We start from the raw sequence: 22,876 nt of genomic DNA on the forward strand, positions 1-22,876 counted from the left end.
GTTGGTGCTGTAAATTCTAGGTATTCATGGCTGTGCTATGTGCTGTGTTGCATTTTGATGGAAAATCCAGTCTTGTAGTGCATTAAAAAATTGTTACTTGCCTTGTATAGTTTTTCTGCCTGTTCAGAGTTGTTTGGTTTATATTAAATATGTAGGTCTTTTTCCTAGCAAAAAACAATTTAATAAAAACATAGCAAGCACTTGAAGATAGTATCTACAAGAATAGATAAAACTGATAGAGATGAATGGACTGTTGAAGTTCATCGGCTTTTCAGTTGTGGGCCATTCTCTGGTTTTGCCACATTGCAATACATTCATCTTCCTCTTGCATCCCTTCTTGTGTAGCCTGCTGGCTGGATAAAAGACAGCTCCTGCAGAGGCTGGTCTGGAGCTATGCAGATGTTGATTTGTGTGTTGATGGGGGCAAGGATGCAAAGGGACAACATGCTGCATGACTAATTGATGCTGTCTCTTCTCTGTGGGAAGACCAAACAAAACATGTCAAGTGGGCCAAACAGACTTTTCAGGTGCTGGCAAGCCAAAAAAATGGTGTTGCAATGGTGTTTTGTTTTCTTTTTTAAAGCATGTTCTTACATGGTTACTTTCACTATTACATAGGAGAGATTGAGTCCCAGATTTCAAACACTAGTACTACTTCTGTCATCTCGCGGGGTTTTTTGGACTTCATTTTGAAGGAGGAAAAAGAGGGAAGGACAGTGTATACATGAAAGTGGGCATGTTTTAAGTGTGAAAATAAGGGACATTTTTACTGCATCTGGCTATGAGATTCATGTTCTGAGACAGGCTTCTGTGCAGTGTTCTGACTTATGTCATCACAAGGAACTGTTAACAGTCAGTGGCCTCATTACTGCGGTAGGCTATCATGATGTGGAAGGACGTAGTCGCAGAGTGTGTGTGTCTCAGTATTCAGGACCAGTTCCACAGCAAATGTGGAATTTAGAAAAGACATCTCTCGTTAGGGTCTGTCAGAGAAAGATTCAGTTTGTGCTAAGGTTGCAGAGCTTCTGGGGGTGGGGAGGGGGAATTGCATTTATCAAATCAAGGAGGTGTTACAAAATGTGAATCATGTAGTCAAATTCAATGTGGAAGATGAAGATGACTTAGACACTGAGAATTGGCTTCCATCTGTGCCCCCACCTCCCCTTCATCTAATAGTACATTTATTTATCAAGTACCAAGCAGATCCTAATGCACTCCCAGGTTCTCCAGAAGTTCTAGTTTCTTAGAGATGGGAATACTCTCCCTCTAGTCACATTTTCACTGAAGTATATACCCTTTCTTGCTACTATTAATACTTTTATGGTTCAGTAGCAACTATTAGTGATACCATGTGGATAATGTTGTTTGCAGTATGTCTGATTCAATGCAAAGATAGAACTGGGTGTCATCCCCCTTGTGCTGGAATTTTGTCTATGCATCTCACAGTAGCACCATATATACATACACTCACATATATATATGCATGCATACCAGCATGTATATGTATGTATCTACATATATATGCTTTTTTAAATATAGCTATATCTTATGTGGGTGCTATTGCACTAGCAACATCTTGAGACTTTTGTTGTCTTTTTAAAGAGTAATATAAGAAGATTAGTTCCAGTAAAACATATTAAAGTTCCTAAATGTCTGTTACCCTTAAAGAAATCTGAGCATGTTTGGCCTTTTTTTACGTCTATAGTTGTGTCCTCACAACTCACAATCATAATGGCTTTATAAAATAAAGTCTGGTTTTATGTTTATTTAGAATTTGGGGGTGTTTGTTTATTTTTAGTATGATGCATCGTAATCTCATGAGTGTTGAAAGGAAGTAGATTTCCTGCTGTTCTGACAAAATGGAATGATTGCTTTAAGTTTGATATGTTCTCTAATGGAAAGCTGATTACAATGCTGCATTTTCATGGGCTAATTGACCTTTCTGCTGAAATACTGTGGCAACCTAGAGCTCCTCTAGCTGTGGTCACACAACCTCTCGGAAAGAGCTTAAGTAGGAGGTATTACCATTGACATACACAAGCTAAGAAAGAGTTTCTTAATTTATTCATTATATTTTTTGCTATTACTATTTAGTTTTAAGTAAGTACATTTCCTTAAAAGAGTTTGGGGTTCCTGATTCATCGTAATCACTAAGACCCTATGTATTTTAAATACTTTCATTTTCTCTACTCAGAAGCAAACTAAAACCATGTGGTTGCACCCAGGCGTGATTGTCAGTAAGCTTTTCAATGGCTAGTATATATTACAGTTGAATGTTTGGCATAGGAAGAACATGTAAAAGTGTGCTGAAGTCTGAACAAAATTTGAGGGCATCTGGCATTTTTTATATATTTTCAGAACAAATGACAAAAAGCATGTATCTGTGGTAGACCATACACTACCTGTCTGTAAATAGATCAGATGTATTCAATTAAGTTTGTGACTTTTGGTTTTTTTTTTCTTTCTTTTAATCCAAGCCATACCTGTGTCAAAATTGCTGTTTCTTCAGCAAAACAAAATTTGCAGTTTTGAAGGTAGAGCTATCTAATCCATTGTGATTCTTTACTTTCTTTTGTTTAACATTTGCTATCAGCAGTTTGCTTAAGTATTCATTGCTGCTGTTAGACCAAATCACAATAATGCTATTGAAACTTCAGCAGCTTCTCTAATATTTCAAAGACTTAATGATCTTAACTGCAGAGAAAATATCAAACATTATCCAATTATGTCAGTCTCTTTATGACTTTTCCATTTTTACAGTATAGGAAACGTTAAGTAATTTAAAGGAGGCAACCTCAAATTTTTGGACATTTTAAAGTTAATGCTGCTTCTCTGAGATATGCCAAGATAAAACCTATCATCAATAGTTACATGATGAGAATGGATGTTTAACATATATATTATTGGGAGAATCGCGGGATGCTGACAGGAAGCAGAGGTCACAGAATGCAGATCTAATCTCTAATTCGCACTAAAGCTGTGTGAGCTTACAGATTTAAAAAAACATGCTTTGTTAATTTTCTGTCTGGTTCTTCAAAGTTAGTCATTGTCAGTTTCCAAACACCTATACAAGGGTTAGTTGATATTAATAAACAATTAGGTGTTAATAAACAATAAACAATTAGGGCATCTGTTGCAGAAGAAATGTTTTTTCTCTATCAGTTTACTTTGGTTTCCTTTAGTGGGTAAAACATGATCAAATATGGCTTGTGTCCTACACCAAAAGGATTGTCACACCAAGTGTCCAGGACTCAAAACATATTCCTACATGGTTTGTTAGTTTGCAGGATTTATAGCTTGCCTGTGTTTCACATTATTAAGTAGATTGATCTGTTCATACTTCAGTTGCTCATTTTGCTAGGTAGTACATTTCATATTGTCACTTTGCCTGTTTGCCATCTGAAAATAAATTGATATCTATTGATTATATATTAGTTCTTGATCACTGACCTGTTTCTTTGGTCAGGACTCTGGGATTAGCGTTCTGGGGGTTGGGTTTTTTTGCTGATTTGTTTTGTTTTGTTGTTTGTTTTTTGTTTTTTTTTCCAGGGGATTAAGTTGATCAGTGAGCTGGCAGTAGTAGATTTTAGCTTTCAATTTCCATAATTTTGGATATAGACCATAATATAAGCTATTTAGTTTGTATCTGACCAAAACAATTTGAAGACTGTAAAACTCTGGTACAAACTAAAGTGGAGAAGGTCAGTCATCTCCTCTTCTGACTACTTTTGAGAAGGCATATCATGGTTATAGTAATTTCAGGTACAATGGGACAGTTAACTACACTTGTTAAATGTACGTTGTACAAAGCTGATCTATGATTGACCTGATGTTTGTAACCATGTAAACAAAATGCCAGTATGAAGATTTCTGTATTAGCCCTATGGATAGTAGTCTTCACTGTTAACGGCATCATTATTTACATTGTTCTTAATTCTGATTGTCTTTTATCTTCCTACAAATGCAGCTTGTTTGGCTTTTTTTTATCAGGTAGAAAAATGGAGAAAAATACACTGTATTTCTCTGCTATTTCTGAAGCATTTTCTCCATTAGGACTAGGGAATTTAATAAGTGGGTTTTTTATTCTTCGCTCCTACATCTTTTTAAAATCAATCTTGTATATCTGGTCCGAAGTTTTGCGGGGAAGAATGCAAAGGAGGTTTTTTGTCCTAGTCTTATTTTTTTTAAGATACCTAGTTGTTGTAGTGGAAAAGATGGCATTATATATTTCAATGTAAATAGTTTGTGCAAAAAATCCAGAATGCACACACATATACACACACGCACATGCACACATATCTGTATATAGCATGATTACTTTGTAGGTTTAATATTGGATTCTTTTCCAGTATCACTCACTATTTTTTTTTCTCCTTACCCATCCTGAAATTTTCAGGTTATTGTGTATTTTTAATTTAATGAAGAAACTTAACTTTGGGATGAGTTACTGTTTTTTTTTAAATAAATGCATAGAAGACAATTTTGAAAGATTAGTCAGATTTGATGTGTCAAGTTCATTAGCTGGGAGTAATAGCTGTATATAGGTAAGAAATCAATTGCCTTCACAGCTGTGTTAATTTCACATTTAATTTTTTCTGTGAACTATTCTGGTTTCAAATCTGTATTATGATGTGATAGGGGTGTGAGGTTTCTATGTCTGTAGATTTTTAAAAAATCGATGAAAATATATTTTGGTCTCAAGGATAAAACCTTTAGCTTATCTTGAGAAACTGATCAGATATTTGCTGCATGCCTGCTTTCTGTTGGTTACTGTTCCTTAAGGAGCAAGTTAGTGAGTGTTATGGGAAGGAGGTAGAGCTCTATATATATTCTAGGGAAAGAAGACTTCTAAAGTTGGGCCTTTGAATGGCTAAACCATCCAGTTAATTTTTTCTAATGCAAATGGACATCCAGGTTTGTATTTGTTAGACAATCAGATACTGTGACAAACTGTTGTCAGTTAATTGTATATTATGAAAAGAAGCTGTAGTATGTTTTAGGTAAATTTATTAGAGTTTTCTAGTTGACTCTTACTTTTCAGCAAGATGATACAATGTAAAAACAAAAACTGCTTTCAATATTTAGAGGATGTCATGCTTTGTAACAAAAATTTTTCAAATGTGGAGTTTACTGTAGACAACAGAAATGCCTTCAGAATTTTAGCTTTTATGAGCAAGTGCAAAAAGAAAGAATACACAACAGTTTCTGTAAAGGTGAGAAAAGGAGGGAACTATAAAAACATACAGGTGAAAATGTATATTCAAATGAGAGAGGAAAGGGCAACATAATTCTCATTATTAAAAAGAGTTAAAGTTTGTCTCACAGTTTCTCTTTAAAAGAAACTATGTAAATTTTGAATAGTATATTAACTGTAAGTTAGGAATTCAAGTGGCATAGGCAGGTAAGAAGTACCTGTCAAAGCACTGGAAATAGTTGAAAGTTTACATTGCCAGGAATTACCATATTCAAAATCTGTAGCTTAGATTTTCCTAAGATTTATAGTGAAATTATTTGGTTGATGACTGAACAGATACATGCTCTTCTGGAAAGAAAAACTGTCTTTAATAATACTTTTATGATTAGGCTTCCATACTAAATAAAAATCTTATCTTTAAGGTATTATTAGAGGATAATTGTGAAAAGAGATACTATTAGAATCTTGATAGAATACTTACAGTACTCAATATTATAAATTTCAAAGCAAGATAACTTTCAGTTGTAGTGGAGTTTATTTTCATTAATCCCCTTGACCAAGGTAAGTTTGGTTTCGTATTTAATTCATAAATCTCATCCCTACCCTCCCACCCCCTTGTCGTGTTAATAACTTTCATACCATTGGCTCAGCTTTTCTGTCTGCTGATATGCTCAGTTCCCTATAGAATCTAAATCAGCATTTCAGCATTTTTCTCATATTTTATTTTTTGAAACCTTTTGTCCAGTGTTTTAATAGGTCTGCTTCCATCACAATTTTTCTTCTTTTAAAGAAAACCAGATAATGGTAAGTGACTGTTCTTTCAAAGAGTTTTAGCAGTTGATGGGCATATGTATCTTTTTCCCATTAATCATAAACCATCTGTGGAACACGCTTCCAACCTTCCAAGCTTCTCTGCTTCCAGCCACACTTACTTTTGAAATCTGTTATGAAAACATATCTTACCTATCCTATGTATTCCTAAAATCATGGAATTGTGTTAATTCCATTTCAAGGATGAATGCAGACCTGGTCAGATGCTTGCCCAATCCGATAAATATTGTGCAATTTTGATGGTCACTGATTTGTGATTTACATACATAAATACTTTTTCTGAAGCGTACATATCGTGTGTTGCAGAAATCTCACATTGCCACTGAGATGGACCAGTTTTCTGTATGTATATTGGATTAATTGGAATCAGAATCTAAATTGCAATTCTTCGGAAGCTGTAAATATGACTTACAGAAAGGAACCGGCAGGTATAGCCCAAAGCACCTGAGCCTGAGGATGACAGGGAGTGCACTGATGTTTAGTTTAGTGTTAGGTAGTCCTGGGAGGAGCAGAGTTGAACTGGATGATCCTTATGTGTCCCTTCCAACTCAAGATGTTCTGTGATGCTATGCTGTAATTCTGTGAGTATTTGAAATGCAGTTTTGAGCATTTAAATTGAATTTTTTCACATAATTTTATCTACGTAGTTGTATCTCCAGCTGATTTTTTTTGGCTCAGTGTTTAAGTTGTTCGTTTTTTTTGTAATAACCCTGAACACTGGGAAAGGAGTACTGGATAATATGAGCAAGGACTCAGTACTGTGTGAACCCAGCTGTGTCTGCTCTGGAGCTTGTTAGTGTATGGATGTTTAGAAGCTCAGACAAATCAAATGTGCAATTCTCTGCAACCTGCATAGGCATATTTGACGGAGTTTGATTTGGTCACATTTGATGGAGCACTGCTTGCTGATTTACAGGGATTTCTGCTAGAAATGTCTTAAATTGGATCAAGATGCTATACAAGCTCTGTCCCTGCCTTTCCGTGTCCCTGTTCGTCACTTTCACAAAGGAAAGAAGCTCAGTTTAATGAAGGCTTTTGCACACCCTGGTAGGGGTTGTAGGCAAACAGGTTGCAGAATATGAGGTCAGAAAACTGAAAATAGCACCACTTGCTGTGACAGATTTGTGTCTTCAAGTCTTTATGCTTGTCCTTGTTATTGCTTCCCCATAGACACACAGAGAGAAATGTATTTATATTTTGAAGAGGTAATGGTCTGTGAAATAGACTAAAGGAAATTAGTTGTGACTTTTCTATGAACTAATGAAACAATTCCTGAGAGACCAAAATATTACAAAAAGAATGTGTTTTTAGGGATGTCATGGCTGAGTTAGAATATAACCTCTTCAGGGAGAAAAAGCTGAAGAGTTGCCATGCTCTGACTCTGAAAGGCAAAACAAGCTTCAGTCTTGATTTAGACTGCAAGAAAAAACTGCCCTGACATTGTGAAGGTCTCAGAAGTGAAGATGTATCTTGCTTCCTGAAGGTAAGATGTGCTTTTTTAGCAGATGCTATCTTTTGTCTTGTTCTGCCCGCTTATTGGTGGGCAGTCACAGCAGCAACCTGTCCCAGCAGAGCCAGAGTCATGTGTAGCTTCTTGCTGGGTGCAACTGCACTGTGGACTTAACAATAAATAAATAAATAAAAAAAAGCGCACCCCCAAAACTAAACTAAAAAAACTCAAATCCACCAAAAAAATCACACTAGGAACCCTACCATAGCCATTGCCATTCTTAGCCGTCTTTAGTTTGTAACTTTTAGCAAATCACTGAACTGCTCTGTGCTGTAGTTTTCTCTGTAAAATGTGGGGTAAAGGAGTAATGAAGTTTATCTTTAGTGCAGGCGTGCTTAGTAATTTAATTCATGTTTGTAAAGTGTTCCATGATCATTTGGTTTTAATAAAATAATATTCCCCATTATAAAATGAACCTCTGCAGAATTTGTGACAAACCCTGCTGCTGTAGGGAGGGAGCTTTATCAGAAGAGCTTTTTAAGTCAGTAGATAAGTCTCCTGAAATCTGTTTGGGCATCTTATAGTTCAGCATTTATTTGGCAGCCCATGTTCCAGATGCTTAATTAGTAGGAATGAAGAGTCTGTGGAGGTGGTAAAAAGAAATCTTGCCTTATCAGGATGATCAATTTTCATTATGCTGGGAGATCGTGCATTATTTCAGGCAAGCCAACCCAAACAAACAATGCTGACCTCCCCAAAATCTAGGACCGCCATGTGTTTAGGAAGCTTTTCTGTTTCCTGTGTGTATCACTGGTTCATTTCTGTTATCAGCAGCTGTTGCTGGCCATACATCTGGACTTTGGTTTCTGAACCATGGAAAATAAACTAGTTTTATGTCTTGAAGAGATAGTGTTCTGTGGAATGGACTACAGCAAATAAACTGTGCCTTTCCTATGAACTACTGGGATATGGTTTGGTGGTGGACTTGGCAGTGCTCAGTTGGCGGTTGGACTTGCTGATCTTAAAGGTCTTTTTTAACCTAAACGATTCTATGATATCTTAAAGGAATCTTTTTTCTTTATTGCTGTAAGTTAAATAAGAAACAGCAGTACAATTACGTAAGTTTCAGTGAGTGTCTGGCCTTATCATTTATTGCTGACAACATAAAGACAGTCAGTATTATATGTGTGCATTACGATAATAGCATTTTGTTCCATCAGAGAATCTGTTTTTCAAGTGTAGCTGTAGAGAAGATGTGTAGGTAGTTGTCTTTATGAGGGTGCACAGGAACAGGGGAAAAGGCAGCAGGCTCAGGTTGCTTCAGGGGAATTCTGTCTCAATGGACCAATTCTTCAACATGAGAACAGTAAAACGCTGGAATAAATTGCCTGGAGAAGGGTTGAAAGACTGTGCTTGACAGAACCTTGGATAACCTAACATAAGGCTCTGTTTTCAACAGAAGGTTGGACCAGGTGGTCCCTAGAGGTCCTTTCCAACCTAAATTTTTCCATGATTCTGTGAATCTATCTTTCTCTGACACTGAAACAAATATGGGGAAATGGACTAGGCAGACTGTGGTACTGCTAGTAATCTGTGGAGATGAATAGTCCTGGCTCCTCTAATCTGATCCATTCCTCAGAGCAAAGCAACTGTGCTGTATTAAGAAGGAAACGGGAGCGGAGGGTACTGAAGGAGAAAGCAGTACCTGAACTTTTCAGAGGGGGGATGTGACGGACAGCTGGAGTGGAGGGAAAAGTACTGTGTAAATTTGAACATAAGCATCAATGAGGGTAGCTGAACAGTTGTTCTAGGTTTCTTCAACAAGGGGTAAGTATGGAGTGAAAAGGCAGTAGCATATGGTTTTGATATGCACCTGGAGTACTAAACAGTTCAAGTATCAAGTGTATTTACCATGCGTGATAAGATTTGGATGGCAGAAGGACTGGCAATGCAGGAGGCATTATATGCTCTAGGTGCTGAAGGTAGTGTGGATTATCTTGGATAGTCTTCTTTGGTAGTGTCAACAGCGCTGGATTATTGAAAGGAAGAGAACTTCCTGAAAGTAATGGAGGAGGAAAGGTATGCTAGGAAATTCTTGAATGTTTTGTAGTTTGAGTCACCTGAAGAGGCTGGTGCCTTACTGCTATTGTCCTAAATACCTGACAGAAGAAGAGAAAGGAAAAAAATAAGTGGATTGTTTGAGCAGGTGTCAACACAGTTACTTGATCATAAAGTAGACCATATAAACTCAGACGAAAGACAATAACCTTTCTTCAAGTTGAACATAATTTTTTGTTAATTTTCATTTTTTCAGGGAAGTTGTATTTCCTAAACATTTCATTTACCTTGGTAGTCCATCAAAACATACTTGACATTGTGGTTGCTTTTCTTTTTCAGTATCATCATTTTCTCTAGAGAGGAAAGTTAGTTCTGTCTTTGGAGTGTGGATCACTCCATTAGCTGACTACTGCAACTGCCAAAAAAATCTCTGTTTTAAGATGTTTTCTTCTCTTCAGTTTATAAATGAAATTGAGGGCTGCTCTGAAATGTCACTGCCTTGTCTTGTGTGATGTGTACGTCAGATTACACTTTTCAATATGATTTGGAAGTTGTCAGAAAACCTGAATGGTGCTTTAGTGTGACGTTAATTTGTTTAGATCAATTATTGCTGCCAATACCTGTTTTTATATAGTGCTTAAATATCTGTAGAAGACAACCACTTTATATATTTATCCCTTGTTTCAGATAGGGAACATTAGTGTAGAGAAATTTAGTTCCTTGCCAGTAGTTACTCACAGAATCAGTGGCAGAGCTCAGATTAGAATCTGCATCTTTGTTAAGCACTTATTTAGTGATAGGTTCTTAAAACTAGTGTGGTATTGGGAGGGGAGACTATGTTTTGAATTAAATAAGACTAATATTTTCTTTTTAATAAAAACATTGCATAACCTATGAAAAAAATTGTCTCAATACATGGCATTGTCTCTATCCAGATTTTTATTATCCCTACTAAAGAAAATAGATTGCTTTCTGCCATTGTCTGTTTAGCCAGCTGTAAGCCCTATTGGACAGATTGCGTGGTATGCTGATTAATGATACAGGCTGTGGATGATTAGCCAAGCATGTAATGAGTTCCATAGCTTCCAGTGTTTTATAGAAATGCCATTAATCAATATAACTACACAGTCTGTAGTTTTTTCTGCAAAGTAAATTTGGAATGGGGGGGAAAAGTGATACAGTCCCTGAAGAGCTGCTGCAGTGCTACACAGATACGCTTGTTTTTAGAGGAGGCTTAAATTTAATCTAAGGATCTGCAGGTTTGTAGGGGTTTTGTTTTTGTTTTCATTGATATCTTTCTTACTGTCGTTATGGGCATCTCCCTACCCCCATTTTTCTTGCAGAATACATTCAGAAGACTTAATATGCATGCAGTAAATTTGGGAGATTGTAATTCAACATGTGCTTAAAAAAGTATTTCTTTTGTGTCCCAGCATCCAAGGGCAGAAGGCAGAATAGCTTGATGAATTCTGACAAAGCATGCTGGTTTGTACAATGTTACTAGATCACGCTGTCAGATGGCAAAAACTGTATATGCTACTTCTGTAGCTGAATCTAAAGTTTTTAATACAAAATTAGCACTGGTTAAATACTTTGCTTTTTAGAGAATGCTGAAAATATATAATATGTTTATGATTTTCATTTTACATTTTTAATGCAGTAATTCTGCTGTAGGAATAGTTTAATACTATCTCCTGAACAATTATCAGTGTCACTGCTTTAAGGCTACATACATTCAGATTGTAGAGCACAGTTACTTCATAATTTTTTTTCCTGAGTTTTTTCCAGAGCAGTAACATGAGGTAATTAATTTACTTATTATTGCTACTTTGTTCTGTAATATTTCTTTCTAATTTATAGGTAGTAGCTCAATTCCAAATTTCTTTCGCATCATGAAGCGACAGTTTACTGAAACAGAGTGGGGTGTAATCAAGTCTATGAGTAATGAATGGATGCAGTTGGATATGTTTCATCGGCACTGGGTAATACTTTTTCCTATTTAAAGGCTGCAGTGCTATAACCTGAATGTTCTCTTTTGATATATTTTATTATTTTTTCCATTGTGGTAAAATTGTATACTTTTTATAGTTACATGTGTGTGTTTGGAGGTAAGATTTTGATGGGTTTTATATTTTAGTGATTATTTTAATGTCAGAATAACCTTGAAAACCATAGTACAGTTGACATTTCTGGAAGGATTTATGAGTAGTTTTAAACACGTGTCCAGAACAAAGTAAAGGGTTCATATCTGTATATGCCACCTGGTAATTCTGGTTGCATGTTCATTATAATACAGCAAGTTAGGCTAGGTATTAACAACACTGATAACTTTCTTTCTTGGTAACTGCATCAGTTTACTCTCACATTTATAGTAGTCTAAGTCTTAAATTTATTTGGTCTACTGTATCTGCTCAGAAGTAATGTTTATAGAACAGTTTGAAAACACCCAGTATGAATAAAATTAATTTATTCTATGTTTTAGGCCTTAAAGGAAAGCTTCTTAAAGGCTATTGGAGTTGGAGTTGGCTTTAACTTGCAAAGAATTGAATTTAATGTGTCCCCATTGCAACTGGAAATAGGAAAGGTGTATAAAGAGACAAAAATGCTTCTGGATGGTGATAAAGAAGAAGAGTGGACGTTTGAGGTCAGAAATACTCAAATTTAATTTTTTGGTAATGATAAACAGTCTCACATACCTATGGTTGCATTGCACATTTTATTTTTTTTAATTGCAGCTTCACATCTTTATTCTCTATAACCACATTGATCAAACATATAATATGTATGTATATATATATATATCTCAAACATATATATCACACATATATATATATATCAATCAAACTTAGGATATAAATCCACAGCATTTTTAAGTATTTTTGATGATTGCAAAAACACCCCAGAGATATATGCATTACAATGGCTCTTTGTTTTTTATGTTCCTTGAGTATATTTCTTGCATTTTGTGAAAGTCATCCTAGGGCGTGCAGGAAGTTCACTGAAGCATATTCAGACCTAACTTCTGAACAGTGTCTAAGAATTTTAAAGTTCTTCATCAGTTGGTCTAGAATGGGACTAGTGATTAAATAACCCCATCAGTTAGTGTTTACATTAAATCAGGGGTCCTCAAACTACGGCCCGCGGGCTGGATATGGCCCCCCAGGGTCCTCAATCCGGCCCCCGGTATTTATACAACCCCCCCCCCCTCCCCCACTGGGGGTTGGGGGGGGAACCAAGCAGCCACAGAAGCCTGCCACTTCATCCGCGCGCTGACCCCCTGTTTAAAAAGTTTGAGGACCCCTGCATTAAATGTTTGAAATGGAGGAGGTGCCTTCAGCTCCTTTCGGGTTTCTTACTTCTTGTCCATGCAAGCTGGGAGAAATGTGCTTTTGTGGGGCTGGAGTTAACAGTGTTCTGACTGTCTGCTATCTGTGGGAATCAAGAGATGCAAAAAAACTTGCCTTTGCTTAACTGGAACATTAGTTGGGGCTCAGTTTTCTATCCGGCTATTAGGTTTTGGGGTATTGTTTGGTTTTCCTTCTTGAAAGTGTCTGAGACTTGTCTCTGAAATAACTAGCCTATTAGTTGTGGTAGGAAATGATCAACAGCATCTAATGTAGTTTAAAGGGTATATAAAGAACTGATAGGAACATGGTTTAGTGATTGGTAATGATAGGTTAACAGTTGGACTCAATGATTTTATGATTCTTCTCCAACCTAAATGATTCTATGATTTGATACAACGATCTCAAATTATTTAATCACCCTAAGAAGCCAAGCTTTAAAAAAAATAAAAATAAATTAAATCACAATACCATTTTTCTACACCCCAAAGGCACTTTCATTCAACCACTTAAAACAAAGGAAGATATGCAAAAGACATTGACTCTAACATTGTCTGTGAACAATTTACACCCTATTTGTCTGCCATAAGTTTGTGCAGCTGGTATATATCTGACTAGCAGTTCAAAGAATACATACTTCACGATTTCACAAAATATCAAGTGTAGTTTTCAATAGGAGTATTCAGTTTCCAATACATGTTTACATTTTGAAAATACGTTGTTGGGAAACAACTGTTACAGTCTAAATGATAAATTTCTGCCGTATGCTTCTTTTGTGTATTATACAAACTACATGTATGGTGTGCATGTAGTAAAAAAAGAATGAGTGTACCAGTAACATTTAACTTGTAGCATAAGTTGACCTCTTCACAGTTTATTCCTTTCACCATTTCTAGCCACGTTTGAGTTTGTGTTGTTTTAAAAATCTATCAATACTAAATCAGCCATCTTATCGATATTGCCATATTCTCTGGGAACTGAGTATGTCATGGAACTCGCTAGTTGGAATTACAGACTGGCAGAAGAAAATCTCAGGAAAGACTGTGACGCATCTTGTAACAGAATGGTTTCTGTATTAATGCTACCAGTGTACCATTCTCAAGGAGGCGTCTACCGCTTTCGATTGACTTCTGGAACTCCTAAGTTTGGTCTTTGACATGCCAGTGGTTGATTGATTAAAATAGCCTGAAGATGATGTAGGTCGCTCCCTGTATTGCTCAAATGCTTTGTAATGATTTTGTTTTTCCTTATTACTTAGTAATTACTGCTGAAAGCTTAATTTAATTTTTGTCTGAGGAACAACTCCTCTTCTATGCTTGCCCTACTTCTTCCCAAGAGCACAGCCTTGTAATGAGGCAGATCATAGTATTTTAAAGAAAGGATTTGCAACCAAGTTTCATTTAAATACAAGCTTGCTTGGGATATAATTTCATTCAAATAGCAATGTTTATTAAAATGAAATTGGAAAAAAATTAGTTTCTCAGTTACCAGTCCCTAGCCTAAAATTAAGCATCACTTTACTTTTTAGTCTTTTTCCAAGTTTCTTTTAATTTTGTGCCCATTTTCTTACTTACAAAAGTCTGAGTTTTGTTTCATTATTTGCCCTTAAGCCACATTCTTGAAACAACTTGTTAACTGAAAACACTAATTTTGAAAAATCTGGAAGAATCACCCAAGAGAAGTCATTAAGAATCACCTATAAGACTATATAGTACTAGTATTTTTCTTTCATTCCTTGTTGTGCTGAGTTTGCTTGAATTAACTTTTTCTAGCAAATAAAAACCAGAACTACCTCACTTTTACTTTTCAGATCTACCTCTATGATAGGAGATGATCAAAGAAAGCAAGGCTGATTAAAATTCAGTTACCACGTATTTTAGATTGTCTAATTTCAGTTTTAAACAGAATTTAACTTACTAAAAACAGAAGAGAGAGATAAAGGGGGTTTTACCCATTTAAATTACACAAAATATTCTGAAATCTCCTTCAGAAAGTACCATGTAATACGAAAAATACAAATTAAAAGCATGAAGACTAGAAGATTTACCACCTTATAACTGTCATGACTCAAAGGTCAAGAGAAGCACTAGTGAATCAGAGCAAATCAAAGCTGACACTGTTCAGACACCCTGTAACTGTTCAAAACAAGAGCAAAGCCCCTTCATATTGGAGATAGAATTCTCTGTGAACATTAAAAAAATATATCTGTTATTTTATTGTAAATACCAAATGAACTACTTTATTTTGTAGTTGCCTGTCGTCCCTTCACCAAGGGTTTAGATTTGTTTGAATTGTCTTCCCCCTCCACTCCTTGTGTATTTTTGAGAATGGATAGAAGGCAGTAGCTCAGAAATAGCTTCTTGTTTGATCTTGATGTTTTCATATAGTACTCTAGAGATTGCTACTCGGATTGCTTCCCAACTATTTTGGAACAAATAGGAGAAAAAATACAGTAAAACTTAATTTAAAAACATAACTTTAATTTTACAACATGTCTGCTATGTGTGTTAAATATCCTTCATTCACGTAGGCAGTGCATGCTTTCCTCATTTTAAAAAGGTGACTTTCTTTACTAATAAATAAAACTTTACTAGCCCAGTGAAGAGTGATACAGTATTTGTGTCAGGGTATTAATTTAGAATGGCGTCGTTATTCTGATGATGGTGATGACAATCATCATTATCGGTAATTCTGTATGCTCCATTTACTTCCTTTGAAGAAAATAAACTTACAGAATTGTCCTGGTTTCAGCTGGGGTAGAGTTAATTTTATTCCTAGTAGCTGGTATGGTGCTGTGATTTGGATGAGAATAATGTTAATAACACATTTATGTTTTAGTTGTTGCTAAGCAGTGTTTACACTAAGTCAAGGACTCTTCAGCTTCTCGTACTGCCCTGCCAGCAACGAGGTGTTTAGCTGCCTGCCAGGTTAATGACAACAATGAAGTACTAGTTCATTTTAATAAAAATGAAAGAAGTTGATTACAACTATGACGAGTCTTATAATTTAAAGAGATATACATAAGTTTATAATAATTTGTCTGTAGCAGATCTGATATGTGGAAAAAAAAAATCCTGATTACTGATTTGCAAAATGTTAAGTGTATTCATGGCTCTTTCCTTATTGGTCCCAGTTTTCTACAGTTAATCAGCAAGGATGGCTGAATAGCATTTACTGGGTTCTATATTAAAGAGGAATCTTAAATGAGACAAAAGACATTACTTGTTTTGGTCCCTCTCTCAAATTTGGATACAGCCAGTTTGTAAAGGAAGCACCTCATTTATCCTAAACCTCATTCAGGGATTAAGAATCACCTGGCATCAATGGTGCCACACCAGTAATTGTTTGCATTTATTCACAGCAAATATTTGCTTGGTTTGTCTATATGTAAATAAATGACTTCCAGAATATGAATTTCAAACTGTGATTACATGGGTCAATTTGAAACATATTTGCTAATTATTGGTATGCAAATTCAAGGGAGTGTTCTCAGTAAGAGAAGTTAATCCAGTGGTATTTTCAGGAATAAATAGGAATGAAAACTTCTAAGACTAGCAATTCCAACTGGATTCACACAGCAATCCTTTCTGCTCACTGGGAAGGTACAGTTTCTTCGTAAGCTGTCTGTTGTTGAGTGAATCCAGAATGATTTGAATCCCAGGCACATCATTCTGCTGAGCCTTTGAAATGAGGTAATTTTAAGTCTCAATGTGCCTGTAGCTTGAACAGCTCTAGTAACAGTGTGGTTCTGTGCAGAGAAAAACAAATTTTGATCTATATGTTTTCTGGTTTATAGAGAGGAATCTTAACAAACTCTTCACCTCAGAGCAATTCTGTACGATTGTCCTCCTTCTCTTTTTGTTTAGTCATCTATTTCCATTTAAGAAGCTGGATTTATTTTGTAAGCAATACCTCCAGATGAAGAGAGAAACAAGCTGATGTGCTGGTTTTTATGGCTTCAGTATGTTTCATTAACTCCATAGCTTAAGATTTTTGTTGGCCGCTAGTAGGGGCCAGGAAGAACATCCTTCCCTTCTGTATTTGGTTTGGATTTACATTTCTCTGGAGCAGCAAAGATAAGATGAAAGGTATAATTTGTTACATTTTATTGTAAGATGCTGAAAACTCTTTTGTGACCACATAGGATATGTGAAGTAAATGAGGTGGAACCTTCTGAATTCACTGTCCATTGGGCAGGGTGTCTGTAGGGGAATGGTCCATGTTACCTAGAGTCACTGCTTGTTAAATGCAGCTTTGAGCTGACAAGAAATTATTTTATTAACAATATGTAAAAGGATTTATAATATGTTTTTAGTTGCACAAACAAGAAGTAATACATAAGTTTGCTTGACAAAAAACAATTTCTGTGCATTTAGGGTAAAGCTTTAACACAGTTGTTTGCAGACTTCTGACTACAGATATAGACACTGCCTAATGTGCTGTACTGTGTCCTCTATTCTGATCAGTCTTTAACCTCTTGTACATGCAAAAAATGAATGAAGGGGGGGAATGAAATGGTTAAAAACTGGATGTAGTAATTTTTTTCATTTAGACAAACAGAAAACACTCCCACCCTAGAACTAGGCAACCAACAACCTTTGAGAGGAAACAGGAGGGCATTATGATGCTTTCTTTATATGATAATATAGTGCAGTTAGAGTATGTCCTAAGAAAGTGGAAAATGGAGGCTCAATCATACCTCCCAGAAGAATCTCCAGACTACTAGCTGAGTTTCAGATTAATGATGATATCTAAATTGTTCGTTTTTGTCGGTAATATTCTTGTTATTCTTGATTTCCTTTTTAGAAAGTTTGTGCATAAATTATGTGAAAACGTTTGGATAAAGAAGCAAGGAAAACACCCACCCACCACCCCACACACGCATATTTTTATCTTAAAGCCAACAGGATTATGACTTGACTATAGAATAAACATTCAGAAAAAGGATATTAAAGTGGTTTTTTTTCTGAAGTGAATTGTTTGGGATGAATTCTTAGCCTTTCTAGAGGAAAACACTTTTGAACAAAGCTATTAAATATATTTAGTAATACAATTTTATGCCTTACAACATTTTTATAGGAAAATTGGTTCCTGTTTACACAAAGCAGTACTCAGGCTGCTGTGTCAGATATTTAAAGTTGGGATCTTACATGCTGTCTGAAGCCACGAGTGATTAAGGTTATTTGGTGTAAGTTACATAGTTTTTCAGAATACCTCCTGGAAGTTTATAGTTTATCTTATCGGAAAACAGATAGTTAAGTTGGTTTATATGGCTTATGACTTAGAAGTGTCTGGTAAAGAAATGCTAAGGTCAGAAACTTGAATGTAAGTATCTACAGATGGGTAAGATGATGGTAACCTATAGTAACTAGTTCAGCCCTGCTAACTTTTTAATGTATCTACATCTTTGAGCTTTCCAACAGAACCGCTAGAAAGGACTATTGCTTTTTGAATGTCATTAAAGTATTTTAAATGATGTTCTGCTATTGTTCTGAACCGTATTCTAAACATTTACATAGCCTGGAAACAGAGTAAAGAAAATACATTTATGTTGCCATTTTTTCATCTTTACTAGGAAACACGGTTAGATGACTATCATCATATTGCAGTGGCTCTCGGGAAACAGGAGGGATTTGGACAGAAGCATTCTGATGTAAGAAATTATTAAACATTTTCAGTTCTTGGTAACTAATTACTTGAATTTAAACTTAAGCCTGATGCTGTAGCTAAAAGTGTGTTCCCTCAGATATAGGGCCAAGGAGGAAGCTTGTCTTAGGCACATTATTAACCAGGTTCTTACTGAACTGTTACCTCTAGTTCTAGTTCTGTTGTAGCTCTTTCAGGAAAAGTCTGGGAAGGATAAATGGTTTCAGAAGACAGCAACAAATAATGTCAAATCTGGAATGTATGTGTTACAGCATTCAGTGTGTGCATTCAAGGGAAGAGTAAGTGATTTTTGTCACAGCCTGCTAGTATTCACGTGGGAAAGATAGTTTTCACCGAGGGAAGTGGAGGCAGTGAACCAATCTGGACTGCTAAACTAGTACGGCACCTCACCAAGTTGATTTTAATAGGGGACTGTCAGTGCATGTATCTCAGAGCAGATCCATCCCTCAAACACCATTAGGACAAGATGACCCTCGAGACGAGCAACAACAACCAACAGATGGGAAGAACAGCAGTGTTAGTCTTCATTCTATGTGGTCTCTCTATTGAGAGAAATGACAAAGCCACTTAAAAGCTTTTCAGGATTTTCTGTGTAATTTAATAAAGACCTTGGTCATGAAAATAGCAACAAAAGTCAAATTTGAGGCAGACAGGCAAGTTGTAGCCAAAATAGCCAGACAGTCAGCAAAACGTGACAGATTCCCATTTTTTTCTGTGGTGTTGTAGTTGCTCACAATAAAATGGGTTAGTGGTTTTCTGTTATTTAGATACAAAGATTCTGCCAGGAACTAGAAAAAAAAATTATATATGAATGGATTAAAGGATATGTGCATGACTACTTTCACCTATCGTGGTCATAAAGTCTGAGTCTGTGTTTATGGATAACATAGAGTGGCAGACCTTTTAACTAGCATTGGTTAAAAAAAGTCTAAACTTCCTTTTGAGGATTTACTGTGGTATATCAGTGCTCAAATATTCTCTAAGAAAATACATGCATTCTGTTTGACAGGACATGCTTAAGTTCCCAGTGGGGCTGCATGTCATCCTTCCTACAGGAATACTGATAAATGTCAATCTGAGGTGAAAAGGTGTTCATTATTTCTAAAGACAACTAAGTAGTCTACAAAAATCCACAATTTTTAAGTATTGACCTTCACCATCACTGTCACACATCTTAAAATTATCATAGAAAGAATAGACATGATATCAAGAGTTCCGATGAAAAGTCGTTGTATCAAGAAGGTCTCAAAGGCATACTTGTCCACTGACTAAATTGTGATGACCTGAATTTCATTATCTCAATTCACTGAAAAAAGGTCATTTTAAATAGGACAAGTGAGTATTCTGTGACTCCCCAATACGAAGTGGAAATTTCTGTATTGTTGCATTGTGTCTTTTCAAGACTCCTAACAGGAATATGGAGGAAATGAAAGTGGCTTTCTCTCTTTCTAGCAGAACTGTGTGAAAGGATTATATGTATTACTGGCTGTGTTGAGAGGAAAAGGCATTCTTCATCTTAGCTTAAAAAAAAGAAATTGTGTGTAGACATAATGCACTTGTTTCAGGATGTCAGTGCTTGTTTCTGTTCCTTCTCTGCTATCAGAGTAGTAATTCATTATGTCCTGTTTGCAAAACATGTACTTCCAGTGAGCTTTCTTCCCAACTTGACGGCAAATACCTACAATTCATAGGAAAGACCAATTGTTACTTTAACATACTATAACTTAAATTCTCTAGTGTCAAGAATCTTAACAAAATGTCTGCTAGTGACTCCTATATGCTTGAATATTTTTCTCCACTTTTAACCTAGATCTAGACAGTTATCTGATGTAAGTCTCAATGAAGGATGGCTGAGTTTATAGTTCTTCATAATTCATATGTAGGATATAAAATACCTTTTCATGTATCACTTGCTAAATTTCACAGGACTTCTGATAATTCAATCAGAACGCATTTCCCTTCAGACAAGCATGTGCTGAAGTTCAAACTAGATCTGTTAACAGTCTACTTAGTTCCGAGGCTTGGTTCATATTTGGTGTACATCTGCGCTGTCACTTGCAGGGCTCTAGGCACAGTTCCTGCAGCTTTACCTCATCTCCAAAATGCCAGATGAACAGGCATGTCTCAACACCATGTCACTTGTGTGAGGATATAAAGTGACAGGCTGCTCAATTAACTTTTGCTTTCAGTCTGCGTTGGACAACTTTGAGACTTTCTATGCTGTTACAACAAACACAAACCATTTAGTTGTCTCTGCATTTATTCCTAACAGTCGTTTACAGCTCAAACATGGAAGCAGAGAATAGACATTTTTGCTGTTTTACCTGTTCACTGACCAACCTTCATAGATGTGACAGGAAGCCTTAGACTGTGTCACCTCCATTTGCATATAAGTGAACACCTACAAGGCACAGTTACGGACACATCCCCCAAACCTTCTCCAGGAACTCAGTATGCTGGGATGCCTCTCTAAAGAGCCTGTAGATTAGTGCATGCAGTATGAGGAATAAACACGATGAGTTAGAGATCTGTGTGCAGTTGCAGGGCTATGAACTTGTTAGGATCATGGAGACATGGTGGGATGGCTCCCATGGCTGGAGTGTTGTGATCAAGGGGCTCTTTAGGAAGGACAGGCAGGGAAGATGAGGGAGGGGGATTTGCTTTTCACATGAGAGAGCAGCCGGAGTGCATGGAGCTCTGCCTGGGGATAGATGAGGAACCAGATGAGTTTATGGATTAGGGTTAAGGAGAGGGCAAGTCAGGGTGATTATGGTGGGTGTCTGCTCTAGGCTACCTGACCAGGAAGTACAAGTGGATGTGAGGCCTTCTACAGACAGATAGGAGCAGCATCCTGTTTGTAGGCCCTGCTCCTCATGGGGCACTTACCACCCCAAAATCTGTGGAGAGACACAGCAGGACATAAGCAACCCAGGAGGTTCCTGGAGTCCACTGACAACAGCTTCCTCCTTTAAGTGACAGAGGAAGCAACTAGGAGAGGTGTTTTGCTGGACCTCCTCCTCACCAGCAAGAAGGGGCTTGTTGGGGTTGTGAAGGTCAAAGGCGGCCTTTGCTACGGTGAATGTGAAATGATGGAGTTCAGGGTCCTGGGGGCAGGGAGGAGGGCTTAGAACCCTGGACTTGAGGACAGCAGACTTTGACCTCAAAGATCTGCTTGGAAGAGTCCTAAGGGATAAGGCCTTGCAGGGAAGTGGGGCCCAAGAAAGCTGCTTGATATTTGAGGATCACCTCATCCAAGCTCAAGAGAGTTCCATTCCAGTGTGTATGAAGTCAGGCAAAAAGGCCAGGAGGCCTGTGTGTATAAAGACAGGGCTTCTAGCCAAATTGAAACATGAAAAGGAAGCATAAAGAGAATGGAAATGAGAACTAGTAACCTGGGAGGAATACAGAAACGTTGTCTGAGCATCCAGGGTCAAAATTAGGAAAGCTAAAGCCATGGATGTCCAAGGAACCAAGAAGGGCTTCCGTAAGTGCATAGAGGCTAAAGTGAAGACTAGGGAAGATGCAGGCCTTTTGCTCTATAAGATGGAGGCCTCAAGTGCATAGAACATGTGAAGGCGGCATCTGGTACCTCAGCCTTTTCCCTCAGTCTTTCTTAGCAAGACCAGCCTTCAGGAATCTCAGGTTCCAGGGATGAGAGGGGAAGGAGCAAGGAAGATGTACCCTTGGAAGAGGATCAAGTCAGGGAATATGTAAGCAAACAGGACGTACATAATTCCATGAGCTGTTACGGGATGCTGCTGTCAGCTGTCATTGCACAGCCTCTCTCAATAATCTTAGGTTCATCATGGCAACTGGGAGAGGTGCCCAAAGGCTGGAGAAAAGGAAGTGTCACTTCATCTTCAAGAAGGAGGACCCAGGGAATTACAGGCCTGTCAGTCTCACCTCAATCTCCAGAAAGGTGGCAGAGCAGCTAACTCTGGAAACCGTTTCCAGGCACATCAAGGACAAAGAAATCGTTAGGAGCAGTGAGCATAGCTTCACCAAGAGAAAGTCATGCTTGACCAAATTGGTAAACTTCTACAGTGAAATGACTGGCCTGGTAGATGAGGGGAGAGCAGTGGCTATTCTCTACCTAGGCTTCAGTATCTTTTATCTCTGATGTGTGCTCTCATAAGATCCTCCTAGAGAAAATGTTGATGTATGGGCTGGATAAGCAGACAGTGAGGTGAACTGAAAACTGGCGAAATGGTTGGGCACAGAGGGTGGTGATGAGCGGCATGAAGTGTCAGTGGAGGCCAGTAATTAGCAATGTACCCCAGGGTTCAAAACTAGATCCTATCCTGTTTAGCATCTTCATAAATGATCTGAATG

At 37.1% G+C, this 22,876-nt stretch overlaps 1 protein-coding gene across 3 annotated transcripts in view; it reads left to right on the forward strand.

Moving 5' to 3' along the window:
• The window catches only part of AASDHPPT (aminoadipate-semialdehyde dehydrogenase-phosphopantetheinyl transferase), a 37,038-nt gene that overhangs the window by 8,560 nt on the left and 5,602 nt on the right, over positions 1–22,876 (forward strand). The window contains exons 3-5 of one of the 3 annotated variants that reach the window (XM_056328733.1): positions 11,394–11,515; positions 12,016–12,177; positions 18,453–18,530. In XM_056328733.1, the coding sequence (XP_056184708.1) occupies positions 11,394–11,515; positions 12,016–12,177; positions 18,453–18,530 (362 nt within the window). The remainder of the gene's footprint in view (positions 1–11,393; positions 11,516–12,015; positions 12,178–18,452; positions 18,531–22,876) is intronic. The other 2 variants (XM_056328734.1, XM_056328735.1) reach the window with 2 other exon arrangements.

Source organism: Falco biarmicus, chromosome 2, assembly GCF_023638135.1.
Source record: "Falco biarmicus isolate bFalBia1 chromosome 2, bFalBia1.pri, whole genome shotgun sequence".
In the NCBI taxonomy this organism is placed as follows: domain Eukaryota; kingdom Metazoa; phylum Chordata; class Aves; order Falconiformes; family Falconidae; genus Falco; species Falco biarmicus.